This window comes from Camellia sinensis, chromosome 7 (genome assembly GCF_055761805.1).
Source record: "Camellia sinensis isolate YWXY chromosome 7, ASM5576180v1, whole genome shotgun sequence".
Taxonomy (NCBI): Eukaryota; Viridiplantae; Streptophyta; class Magnoliopsida; order Ericales; family Theaceae; genus Camellia; species Camellia sinensis.
This window is the reverse complement of record NC_138967.1, coordinates 152,771,289-152,785,076: the sequence shown is the minus strand read 5'-3', so window position 1 is coordinate 152,785,076 and position 13,788 is coordinate 152,771,289. Positions and strand designations below refer to the sequence as shown.

Below are 13,788 nucleotides of genomic sequence, written 5' to 3'. Positions count from 1 at the left end.
GTCTTAACACAACCATACCAGCAGAACCCCAGCAGATTGGATCAGATCACACACAGGACTGGACTTGCAGCCTAACAGCAAGCTCACCTTAGCATACCAGCAGCCCAGCCCAGAACTTGCAGCCAGATTCTAGCTTGGCATTGTAACAGATCATCTACCCAGCAGATCACCAGCCATCCACCATTAGACCAACAGATTCAAACACACAAAACACCCCACAGGCAGAACCACAGCAGATTGGATGAGATGACACACAGGACTTGACTTGCAGCCTACCAGCAAGCTCACCTTAGCAAACCACCAGCCCAGCCCAGTGGTTGCAGCCAGATTCTACCTTAGACAGCCCACTTGCAGCCAGTACTTGACACAGATCACCATTGCAGTAGCACAACCAGACCAGCAGTAGCTAAACCAGACCAGCAGTAGCACAACATTGCAGTCCAACAGTAGAGCATAGATAGTAGCAGATTCAGCCTCCATTCCTGATGCAGTACTGCATTTGTTGCATATTATACACAAGATCAGTAACAGAGAACACCACAACCATTTCAGAAGACTTTATCCACATTGCTACTCTCACCTTCACAATATCACACAACTTGTCCGAATTCGGTTGGATGCCCTGGAACACACTCTCATTTCTGTGTGTCCAGATGGACCAGAGAATGGGTAGAGGAATAGCTGTCCAAATTTTCTTTTCCAACGTTTTCATTCTACACCCAGACCACCACCGTAGCACTCCATTGACGGAACCAGGAATATCCCACTGAAGAGCCCACCATTTTACAATGTTAGACCAAAGCCTCCAAACAAAAGGGCCAAAAAGAAGAATATGTTCCACTGTTTCAACCTCACTTTGACAAAACACACATACAATATTCGCATTCCCGTCAAGGATCCCGGGTCAATTGTCACAAGAACAATTCAAACTCGAAACATTCATAAACTTTATTAACCAATCATCAAATTTTCAATTTAAGTAGAAGAAAGTCATTGGTTCTTATTCTCATGGTGTCAATGAATTCTAAGTAGTCATTACTCTTGGACTATGATAGAGTAATCTTAATTATTGATATGACCGCGGTAATGTTCTTAAGCATTCTTACAACTTAGAAAACTTTGTTTTCCCACTTCAAAATAGATAGGTCATGGCAAACGGCAAATGGAAGTGTTGTACGATGGAGGATTGCATGTTCAGGTGGTCTACAGCGGAGGTCTTCGTACAAATGAAGGTCAACTTGACCCATCCCGCATTTTCCGTCACCAAAGTATAACATGTGTTACAATTTGGACCAAAGTGAAAAGAATATAATAGTTTGGTCATTTGAAAAACAAATGTAGGTCAACTTTACCCATGCCGCATGTTCTGTCACAAAAGTATAACATCTCTTACAATTTGGACCATAGTGAAAAGAATATAATAGTTTGAAGTCCAAACTGAGAAAGTATTCATAGGTAAGCAAGGTGACGGTGTAATTTACCATTTTACAAAATGTAAACCATGCCTTAATTTGTGAAGAAATTGTTGATGTAATTAATATCATAATAATTAATATTTATTATTACAAAATATGCTAACATAATTTAATATGAAGATTTACAAATTTCAATAAAGGTAAAAAAAGAAATATCATTTTGCCTCTCATACTATCACTCAAAATTAAGTTAACCTGTATTATTTTAGTAAAATTAATTGTACACTTAGTTTATTTAATTTTGGATTAATTTTACCCCCGCTGTTAGGTTATGTTTGTAATCCAATGAAAGTTACTGACATGGAAATAACATTTGAAATTTCATTTTACCGTCCAAACTATCTATAAAATATCAATTAGACCTCCAAACTTCATTTTATTCAGAGAACTAATTGATATTTTGGGTGCCACATGAGAACCTTTTATTTTATTATAGATTGTAATTGATGGTGGAGTAATATTTTATTTGAGTTATAGTTTGATAGAAAAATGATATTTTGTAAAAGTGAAATTTCAATAAAAAAAAATTGTAAAAAAAATAGTCCGTGGAAAATAGAAAATAAAAAAATATTAATAAATTTGCATAATTATTTGACCTCACCAAATTTAAAAAGGTGGATTACCTCAACCCCCCATAATTTGGATCTGAGGGTACTGTTTGGGCCTGTTAGGCCCATCACGGGTTCTAAATTTGAATCCAAACCATTAATTTTGTGTATTTCATTAACACAAAAAGATAGAGCAATCCGTTGTGGTCACCAAAAAATGTACAAAATTGGTGTTTTTAAAATTAAATCATCACTTTTTGTAATGACAAATGCGATAATTTGAAAAGATTATGATCATTTTAGGGACCTAATTTTTATAAAAAAAATGAAATACACCTAATTTTTTTATTTCTGATTATCAAAACAGGATCAATTGGGCCTCAAAAAGTCTAAACAATACGGTCCAGTCCAGATTGTGGACTGTAGGCACTCCACCACCATTAAAATAGTTATATTTTGTTTCCAAAAAAATAATATAAGACTTCTTAAAACTCCACACAGCCTGTGCGTGTTTCCAAAAAAAACAAATTGAAACTTCCTACAAAATCAAAACATGCTTAATTTGGCCACCAAAAACTCCCACAGAAACATATGTTTTGGGGTTTTGGCATATCATTCTTCTCTCTCACGATTGCTGGTCTTAAATTCCCTCACCCCGCTAGTCTGATATTGTGTCTGTATCAGCCACTGTTTGATCCCACAATAGAGCTATTGCTGCTGCCACCACAACTATTAGCCAACACCTTCATGCTGTGGAGACCTACGGTATGTTTTTTTTTTTTATTGTTGATATTGTTTGAGTCTAGGGTTTGCTGTTTTTTTTGGAGACTTAGTTGTTTTTGATGAGTTATATATGATGAAATACTCATGTTTTTGTTCATATTGCATATACAATACCCATTCGAATAAGAAAATTTTGAACTTCAAAATCTTCTACTATCCCTTTCTTACTTTTCTCCATAATAGGTAGGTTAGAGTTTTAAATTTCTCTGTCATTGAAAAGTGAAAGGAATTTCAGATTGTGCAGTAAAAAAACAGGGGAAAATAGAGGAAACAAAGTAAGCTTAATTTCTGCTAGGATAGTCATTGATTATAGTCTTACCCCATATTGTTAAATCTATCACAGTATAACTACAAACCCTCAACTCAAGAAATAGTGAAACTACAAAAACCAAAAAAAAAGTACAAAGGGAGAGACTAGTTTATAGCACAACAAAACCAGAAATTGAGACCTCATTGTCACTGGAATAGTTATTTTTAAAATTTCATTTATGATATTCGTTAATTTGTACAATCCTTGAATTGGAAGAGAATGATTTGGAGTTAAAAAGTGAGCGCAACAGAGGACCTCAATAAGCTACATATACCCATCCGAGACTCAAAACAACTCAGCCGTAGCAGTCCCCTAAGCTACCCACAACAATCCCCTAAGCTACATATAATTGGTATCAACTAGCAGCAGCAAAATGGCCCAAAACAGAGAAGAACAACAACAGCATCTAGCCACAGCAACTTGAACCAGCAGCAACACCACCTGTACTTTAAACATTATTTGACCTGATTTGCTGCAAGTTGCAGATCCTTGACTGAATAAGAACACCCCTTCAAATGAGCATTGATCCAAAATGCCACTCTCACCATAATTAACTCACCGAAGTCAGCAAGGCAAAAAAGGGTATCCACTGCGTCCCTCGTTGGTCGTCATGTGATGATGTAAATAGTCCAATCTTTAACAACTTTTTTTATTTTTTTTATTTTTTCTGGGTGTCCAATTGTACCATGATGAATTTGTTATACCTAACAAACAAAGAAAGTGATTCCAACTTCCAAAAATTTATAAAATGGGACCTATTTAAGCTTCCAAACAATTTGTAAAATGGGACTTTACAGATTAACAAAGAAGTCATGGGAACAAGTTAATGCCATGGGATTTTCACTAATTTTCCCTTACAAAATGGAGAGGGATGGAAAAGATCACTTTGAAGATGCATTCCAAAATGTTGTACTTGGAGAATGGAATTTTAAATCCTATTCTTTTCTCTCTCTTTCCTCCTCATCCTTCTCTTTCCCTTTTTGAGATGAAATAGAAAATATAATTTTGGCATTTGGTGCCACAGAACATGACGTGCAACATTTTAACTCTCAGTGTGCTTGTGCTTGGATTTTCTGTTATTAAGTCATCAGTCTGCTACATTTTAAGGAGTAGATGTTCTTCAATACATGAAATTAGAGAAAACATGAGACGGTAGTAACAGTCCCCATCAAGTCATCAGCTACAACTAGTGTGTGCTTGTATTATTGCGTCAACTAAATACAACTAATCAGTACATTGTTTTTATTGTATTCATAGTATATATCTCTCAAATAAGGAAGGGGTTGTGTTTATTATTATTTGTCTTTTGGTGTGTATACTTTTCTTGCATTTACTAACTTGATTTTGTCTCATATGATTATTTCACCTTTGCTTATGTAGATAATATATAACAATACACAATGAGCGAAGGAAGCAACAAACCTTGCATACACAAGCGATTTACACCAGCTTTCTTCTTCTACAAGTATTATTTCTTCACACTATTCAATGTATGATTTTAAATACATGTTTTATGTTCGGTTTAAATATTATCTCTTAATAAATAAATAAAAAACATATTGTTAATACAGAGAAAGTGATAATTCATGTCATCTCCCCACTTAGAAGGCGCGCAAAGGTAGTTCTTTGCAAATTTTAAAAATACCAAGAACAATGACAGTATTTGCTACAAAAAAGCAACAGAGGACCTGCATTTCCTTGCTAATAAGCAACACTTAATGTATCCTTCAACGACTTAGAAAGAAAGAACGTCTAAGAAATCTAAGGAATTATAGTTGTTAATCACATTCCGTGCATAAATATCATACTAAGTTTTGGAATCGATGTATCAACTGTGTAGTCAATTGGTATCCATAAATTTCAGCAAGCTATACATACATTGTTGGATTTGAACAAAAAAAAATAAAATTAATTGGACATGTCTATCAAAAATGTCGAAGCATCATACTAAATAATATTGTTGACATAAACCATCCAAATGTTGTCCATCACATAAGCCATCCATGAATCCTAACATTGTTTCAATTTTCTTTTCATAATAAATGGGACAAAAAGTAACACTGTTCGCAAAAGTATGGGATGATCAAAGTACCACCACTGGTTGCACAAAAAGTAACATTGTTTGTAAAGAAAAGTTGACACTTTTTGCACAAAAAAGTAACACTGTATGCAAAAAAAAGTAACAGTGTCAGCTAAATCATTGGCCTTGCAAACTTTGTTCAACCATCATTGTCTGTGTCCATTTGTTGGCTGTCATCATGGTTGGACCCATTAGATTCCTGCTCACTATCATTAGAACTAGTTGAATTCTCAAAATCTTCACCACAAAAGGCTTTCCGCATTTTTTTAAGCTCTAACTTGACCTTCCTCATGTCTTTCTTGTGCTGCAACTCCATCCGGTTCAATATGGACACAGCCTCGTACAAACGAGTTGATATGCTCTCCAATGAAGTAGGATCTTGTCTTTCACGGTGCTTTCGACTTTGCCCTTGTGTTTTCCCATACGTTCCACGACCTATGTGGCTCATCTTCCCCTTCCATTCATCATCTGGCCGAGTCGGTACACAAAGCTCAAGTAGCATATCAGTCACGAGGAGGCCGAATGGTAATGATGCATGTGGATTGTTAGCTTTTGCGACAGAATCCACAACTTGCCAAATTATCTTTGGAACATCTAGAGGGCTGAAATTATGGACAGCATACAACATGAGTGCTCGTTCATGGTCAAAAGTGGATTTCACCCCCCTTGGGTCAAGATTGTACCACAAGATAAGATGAAGAACGGCAAGGTCAGGCTTCAGGAACTTTACATGATACTTGTCTTGTGGTATGACTCCTTCAATGTACAAATCGTCAACAATTTGGGCTTCATTAGGAAGGTCAACACTAGGAAGGTATGGATATTGTGTTTTGTCATCATGTGTTGGTCACTGAATGTCTAAGAATTTTGATATGCAATCCGCGGAAAACACCACATCTTTCCCCCTCAGTTTTGTTTTCAGAATCAAGTTCTCGGTATCAGTTGGCTTTTGTATGCTACCATAGAATTCCCGGACCAGGTTGACATTAGCCTTCCCTTCCCGTTCGATTAGGTTTTGGATATGCAGGTGGCCCACAATTGCTGGAATATCAGTATGAGTTAACTCCTTTAACTTGACAGCCTGCTCTACCGTAATAGCCCATTTAGCAAAAATACCAAGGTCAACGTGAGGAGCTTCCGCTTTTCCTTTACTCGGTTTTTTGGTTGTCTTTTTCCGTGGCATCTTCAATTACCTACGTAATATCCAAACATATTAAAACATATGTACGTCATTGGATAGATTCAAATTTTAATCATACAATGACAAATGCAAATATATTAAAACGTTATTGATTTCAGTCATCAATGTCCACCATTTCTTACCAAGCAAACAGACAATTAAAAAAATATACAAAAGAAAAATAGAGACAGTTCGGTATTATTAACAGTGATTGTTTGTAAAGTAATGGCATGAGCAAGTCTTTATTTTATCAGCAATCAAACAAATTTAGAGTTTATTCACCTTTATTTTTCAAATTAATCTCCAAACTACGAAATTTATTAAGTCAAAAATATTAAAAAATATTAAGTCAAATATTTCAATGGAAGAAACACTCAAGTCAAAATATTAAAACATAGGCAATTTTTGAATTTATAATTAAATTGGAAAAATGTTTTAGGAAAATTCTTCCAAACACAATTCACTTTTTAAGAAACACCTAAAAGTTAATTGTGTTAGTTTCAAATGTGTCTAACACATGTGTAGACATAAGAATATCCAACATTTGTCATGATTCATTAGTCCACTCAACACCTTTGATTTTTAGCCATAATGAGGATTCTGCATCTTCTATGACCTGGGTGAAGGAAAGTAGCCTTGCATATGGATTTGGATCATTACAGTCAAGTTACTGTACTCTCACTTGTTATAAGCAGTTGTAATTTTTACTCTCGACTGCTTCAAAATGAAGATTATTCCATGATTCGGATCTCTTGTGTGAGCAAATAGCCAAATAAGCTCAAGTCCTAATTTGACTGCATCAACAGGCTCAAGTCCAAAATTTTCTTAGATGCTTTTAGTTTTAAGGAAGTACATTTGCAAAGTTGGTTTAATGCTACACTATTGTTTGAATGACAACTTGGGTTCATGTTACTAATTTTTTTTTTGGCTGATGAAGTTGTTTATATTTTGGCAATGCACATCTCCATCATCTCTTATTACACCTATACATCGATACCATACCATTCCACTATAAGCATAGTTATGTGTCACCTAACAGCAATGTCCACCATTTCTTACCAAGCAAACAGACAATTAAAAAAATCTACAAAAGAGAAATAGAGACAGTTCGGTATTATTAACAGTGATTGTTTGTAAAGTAATGGCATGAGCAAGTCCCTATTTTATCAGCAATCAAACAAATTTGGAATTTTTTCACCTTTATTTTTAAAATTATTCTCCAAACTACGAAATTTATTAAGAATGCCTAAGATTAAAACAACTAAGACATTAACAAAACATAACTACTAGCCACTAATGTCTCCTTGTAAAAATAATGTTTCGATCACTGTAAGCCTCATCATGAAAGTCAACTACACTGGATCATTTGAATAAATTGGCAATTCATCGATATCATCCGTGTGGGGATCCAACTCTGTGTTCATGAATGGTTCACTGTCTGAGTTGCTACCCTCTCTCTGGCTACTTGAAGCCAATTTTTTACACGTCCGCTTCGTGTGTCCGATGCTCCTACAGTAGCAAATAATGCATAAACGATTTTAATAATCATATGCATGTAACAGGATATAAAAAGGTCATACAATGAAAGTACCATACCTACAATACCCACACCGCCTTGGTTTTGGAGGTTTACCCATAGAAGATGTCCCTCCGGGGTTCCCTTTGGTCTTCACTACATTCGGATCACCAACGTCATATAGTTTGGGTGTAATATTTTTGTCCCCAGCCTCGGCGTTACCTTCTTTTCTCATTGCCCAATGTTTTTTCATCTGCGATGTCAGCTGGAAAGCTATTTCCCTTGCCTCTTCAAAATCTTTGTCCGCGTGTGAGGCATAATATGACATTTCACTAAAACAGGAGCTGAGTATACCAAACCGAGCTGTCTGTGTTAGGGTGCTACAAATTTGGGTAAGACTTGGTTGTTGACACTTTGACCTACCACGTCTTGTCCATCTCTGCAAGACACAACTCGGTGGAATACACATTAATTGTTCAGATTTCATAACAGCAATCATGTGGCAGCAAGGGATGCCAAACGACTCAAACTTCAAGCAACAACATTTCATTGTGATATTAGCTGGAAAATACTCAACCGTCCACGTGCATGTTGGTGCCTTGTACTCACCAAAACGGTAGGTGCGATGATCCTCAAGCTGAACTCTTTCCATCACAAACAATTTACCCTCTTTCCTGTTTTCATGTTGAAACAATGAGAAAATCTTCCGAGTAAAGAGTTCAGCTGCATGTTTCTCCAAACTCCTCAATGGCGTAGTCAAAACCGGGAAACTATTCTCTATTTTAGATTCTGTTTCTGCCTCATTAACACGCATTCTAGCAAGAGCCCTATCATACTGCGCTACAAATTCATACAGCCTAACCTTTTGGTTTAGGAATATATTGAAATATGCATTTATACCCTCGACACGTTGAGTGCTCCTCATTCCAGCAAACATGTGACCACGGAGATATGCCTCAGCCCAATTATCACGCTTCAGATGAATATCCGACACCCAGTTATTGTTCTCCAACTTGTACTGTTTCACCATAGCAGCCCAGGCATTGTCAAACTCATCAATTTTACATTTCTTTAACATCAACTGTGCAAAATCAGTTGTAAATTCTGGTATGTGGACATTTGTTGAGGCATTTTTCTCCAGATGCCAAGAACATAAATGATGTCTGCAGTTTGGAATAACTCTTTTGATTGCCTGACGCATTGCCCTATCACCATCTGTTACAACGGAGATGGGTCTTTTACCATCCATGGCCTCCATTAACATTTCCAGCACCCACGTGTATGTCTCCATTGTCTCATCAGGCAACAAAGCACATCCGAATATAGTTGTCATGAAATGGTTACTCATGCCAGCTAGAATTACAAATGGCTTCTTATATGCATTTGTACGATAAGTTGTATCAAATACCAATATGTAACGCCCTCAAAATAATAACATTAAACCCATCAAATAAGATATGCATTGATATGTAAAAGTTCCACATTCTTCCATTTATCAGAGTTTCATTACATAAGTATTACATGTTATCATTAAAAGTAAAATGCCCTACGGGCTTACAGCTTTCCAAGTTAACACTTGGTTACAACAAAAGAGTACTAACTCATTTACACATTAAGCCCTTGGCTTGAAATTACATGTAATACATCAAAAAAGAAAACGACAAAAGTATGTCCGCCTCTAGCCTCCCAAGCTATGTCCTTGGAGGTGGCATGCTACCTGTACCTGAAAATGATATTCCCATATAGGGTGAGCCACAGCCCAGTAGAAATACACTAAACCAACCATGAACAATGACTAAAAGATTAGCAATTGATAGATGGCCAACACTGATACATTCACATAAATCACATATTTATGTCATACGACTTATGAGTCCAAGTTACTTTTCATTTTCCCTTTTTCAACAGATAAGCATATTCGCTCTATCATCATTATCACAACAGATATGTATAAGAACTATATCCCACATTCACAGATAAGCATATAAGCTACATCCACTTTTCACAAAAATAAGCATATTAGCCCTATCTTCACTTCACTAGACAAGCATATGAGCTGTATCTACACTTCTCAAAGATAAGCATATGAGCTCTATCTTCATTTCTCTAGACAAGCATATGAGCTGTATCTACGGAGTTCATCCCCATCTCCTCCCAATCCTATCCGATTTAGAGGTACATCCCCCATCTTCCCCTAAACCGCGGAGTACATCCCCCATCTCCTCCCAATCCTATCCGATTTAGAGGTACATCCCCCATCTTCCCCTAAACCGCGGAGTACATCCCCCATCTCCTCCTCTACACATAACGTATACAAACACATTGGTTCTATATACCATTATTCAATACATACAGTTAAAGTATTCTATCAACCGTCAAATTCCATGACACATTCCATTGATTAGTTTTCGTTTGCCTAATCATCATGCATTGTCTACAACAATCACGACTATCCTCAACCGATAGCCCAAAGCAATTATTTCTAAACAGAAAATAAATGCACAAATGGATATTCAATCAACATTTCAATTCGGTGTGTGATAAGCAATACAACTACACCCTTTAACCCCATACACTCCCAATCTCAACAATTCCATTTCATTTCCTCATTTCTCACAATTAATTGTCCCAATTAATCAATCAATGTAATTAGGTCATTTTCCATAATTAACATTTAAACCCTTAGGTCCCATTTTCATCAATGATTCAACATTTATTCCATTTCTCTATGCCAAACATGCATCTAGGTTTATTATAAATAAAACCCCAACTTTTGTAAAATTACACAAAAGCCCCAAACTTTCACAAAATTACCAAACCAACCCCAACATCTCAAAATACTAAAATTTAAAGACAAAATCCATAGAGAGGAGTAGGATATCCCTACCTCAAATTCGGAGCCCCAAAGGAGAAGATGACAAAACCCAACGTGCTCCAAAACCCGAAATTTTCAGATTAAAATGTAGCCCTCGACGATCAACAACTTTTTTGTAAAGGCCAAAGGTGAGCAAATCACTCCTACTAGATCAAAACCTAGAGAGAAGGTAGTATCTAGAGAGAGAGGCTCAACAATGGTGTTTTTGGAAAAGTAAGAGAGAGAAGAGAAAGTGAAAAAGTGATTTGAAGAGTCAAAACTCGGAACTTAAACCCAGTCGCTCCGCTCGAGCGTAAAACACTCCGCTCGAGCGTCACTCACAGACTCCCGCTCGAGCGGCCAAACTCCCGCTCGAGCGCCGGATGCACTCTCCCAGCACTTTTGCAGAACCAGACCTCCGCTCGAGCTCCCAACTCTACGCTCGAGCGTCACTCACACAACCCCGCTCGAGCGGCTAATTCCACGCTCGAGCGTCCAACACTGCACAGAAAATACTGGATGGGTGTATTCCACGCTCGAGCGCCAAAACCCCCGCTCGAGCGGACAGGTCAAAATCTGGGCAACTAGTTTTGGTTTCTAAACTCAACCAACTTGCAACAAACCCGCCCAACACATCCTATAACTCAAATATGAAGTCAAAAGGATGTAAACAAGATAACAGTCAACTTCCAACATCCACGGACACATGTCCGGATCACTGTACAACAAGGGTAAATCCGGGATCGCTATACAATACATCACCAAATGCAGCATAATCCATTCGAGACCTACAATCTGCCCAGAAAATCTTGTCCAACCGGTTGTCCTTATCGATGTTGTATTTGAAAAAAAATAATGGATCTGTATCTAATTTAGCTGACAAGTATCCTAACGCACCCTCTGCATCCCCTTCTGCGAGTTGTACTTTGCGCTCAGCTTGGAATTGATTGTGCAAATCTCTGTGAATGAAGCCCACCTTCTCATAACCCCCCTGACTGATGGACCATAAAATCTATGATCTGACTCGTTTTCATACCCACATTGCGCATGGCCTTTGCTTGAGCTTGGTCTGCATTTGTTACAAACCTATGCGACCAAAGAAAAGGGACGCAGTGTGGTGCTGCCAACGGATGGTTGTGTTCCCCTACAAAGTGGGTCACAACATATTTCCTAGCTGTCTTGTCATAACGCACACGAAAAGTGGCATTACAAAAAAGTCTAGTTTCTGCCCTAGGAGTTCTTACCCGTTCCACACGTTGCAAGTATTTCTTTTCTCTTACACCTTCCCTTGAACAAACCCATTTCCTACTCTCTACAAATTTGTTGTCTCCAGTAATTCTTTTTCTACTTCTTCTTACGCTAAAACCGATGACCTTAGCGTATGCATTGTTGAAAGTATAAGCATCATCCTCTGAATTGAATTTCATTTGCAACACATCTTCCTTAGTAAGCATTCGTAAACTATCATAGGTTTGGGAACCTAACCCTTCTTTCACATCAACAACATCATCCTTGCCATCTGGAGCAAATTGATCATCAATTTCAGTATTGACCTCTTCAGGCCTACTACTTTCAGGTTCGTCCATCGTATATACACTTGTAAGTACCCTATTAGCAATTAAAACGAAACAAATCAACTAAAAAACACACATGCCATTGCGCTGCTATAATTTACATCTTCAGAACAAATAAATATAATAGCACACCTGCCAGTGCCTTGCAATCAATTAAAAAAAAAATTCGAACATGTCTGCAAGCACCCTACTATCAACTAAAACCAAACAAAAAACCAAAAAAAGCACACCCGCCAATATTGTGCTATCAATTATTACTTCTTTATAGAAAATGAACAAATAAGCACACCAGCCCGTGCTATGCTATCAATTATATGCCAATAATAAAAAAACACCTGTAAGTACCCTACTATTAATTAAAATAAAATTAATTAATTAAAAACACACCTGCCAGTGTTCTGTTATAAATTAAAATCAAACAAATAAATAAAATAGCACACCCGCCGGCGCCCTGCTATTCGTTAAAATCAAATAAATAAATAAGCACACCAGCCAATGCCCTGCTATCAATTCAAAACAAATAAATTAAAAAACACAAAAGCAATTACCCTACTTTTAATTAAAATGAAACAAATAAATAAAATAGCACACCCGCCAGTGCCCTGCTATTCATTAAAATGAAAGAAGTAAATAAGCACACCAGCCAGTGCCCTGCTATAAATTCAAAAACACAGAAGCAAGTACCCTACAATCAATTAAAATGAAACAAATAAATATAATAGCACACCTGCCAGTGCCCTGCTATTCATTAAAACAAACAAATAAATAAGCACACCAGCCAGTGCCCTGCTACCAATTCAAAGCAAAAAATTTCAAAAACACAGAAGCAAGTACCTTAATATCAATTAAAATGAAACAAATAAATAAAATAGCACACCCGCCAGTGCCCTACTATTCATTAAAAGCAAATAAATAAAATAGCACACCCGCCAGTGCCCTGCTATTAATTAAAAGCAAATAAATTAAAAGGCAGACCTGCTAATGCAACCGCTACGGAGGAAGGGATGGAGGAGTTTTAGGTTTACTTCTACGTTAAGATGGAGAAATTGAGGGCCTATGACAAACAAAAACAGAACATCGAAATAGAGTTAGTAAAGAAGACAATACTTAAGGAAAGTAATGATTATGGCGAGAAAAGAAAGAATCTATCTACGAAAAATATTATTTTGCACATCTTTTCACCTTAACAAACTGCATAAGCAATAACAGAGATAAAAGTCTACTACCTTTGTTCAAAGTATGAATAACCATTACACAAATGTACCACAACCAACCGTTTGACCACTTCAAACAAAAATTAAATAAAAATAACCACAAAAAAGGATTATTTGATTGGATGAACTATTGGATTATTTGGTAGATCATTTTTTGGTTAATTTCCTAGTATTTCCTATGTCACAGGTGAAGCTGAGTAGCTTCTAAATCAATGGACTATTGGATTGTTTTTCTGAAAACTTCGTATCCGGCC

At 36.8% G+C, this 13,788-nt stretch overlaps 1 protein-coding gene across 1 annotated transcript; it reads right to left on the bottom strand.

Annotated features, from left to right (window-relative positions):
* Positions 1–7,728: 7,728 nt before the first annotated feature.
* On the bottom strand, positions 7,729–12,332 carry LOC114298773 (protein FAR1-RELATED SEQUENCE 5-like). The gene is made up of 4 exons (XM_082881256.1): positions 11,991–12,332; positions 11,509–11,737; positions 7,973–9,314; positions 7,729–7,885 (listed from the first exon to the last, which is right to left on the bottom strand). The coding sequence occupies exons 1-4, from the start codon at positions 12,330–12,332 to the stop codon at positions 7,729–7,731; spliced, it is 2,070 nt and encodes a 689-aa protein (XP_082737382.1).
* Between the last annotated feature and the right edge of the window lie 1,456 nt (positions 12,333–13,788).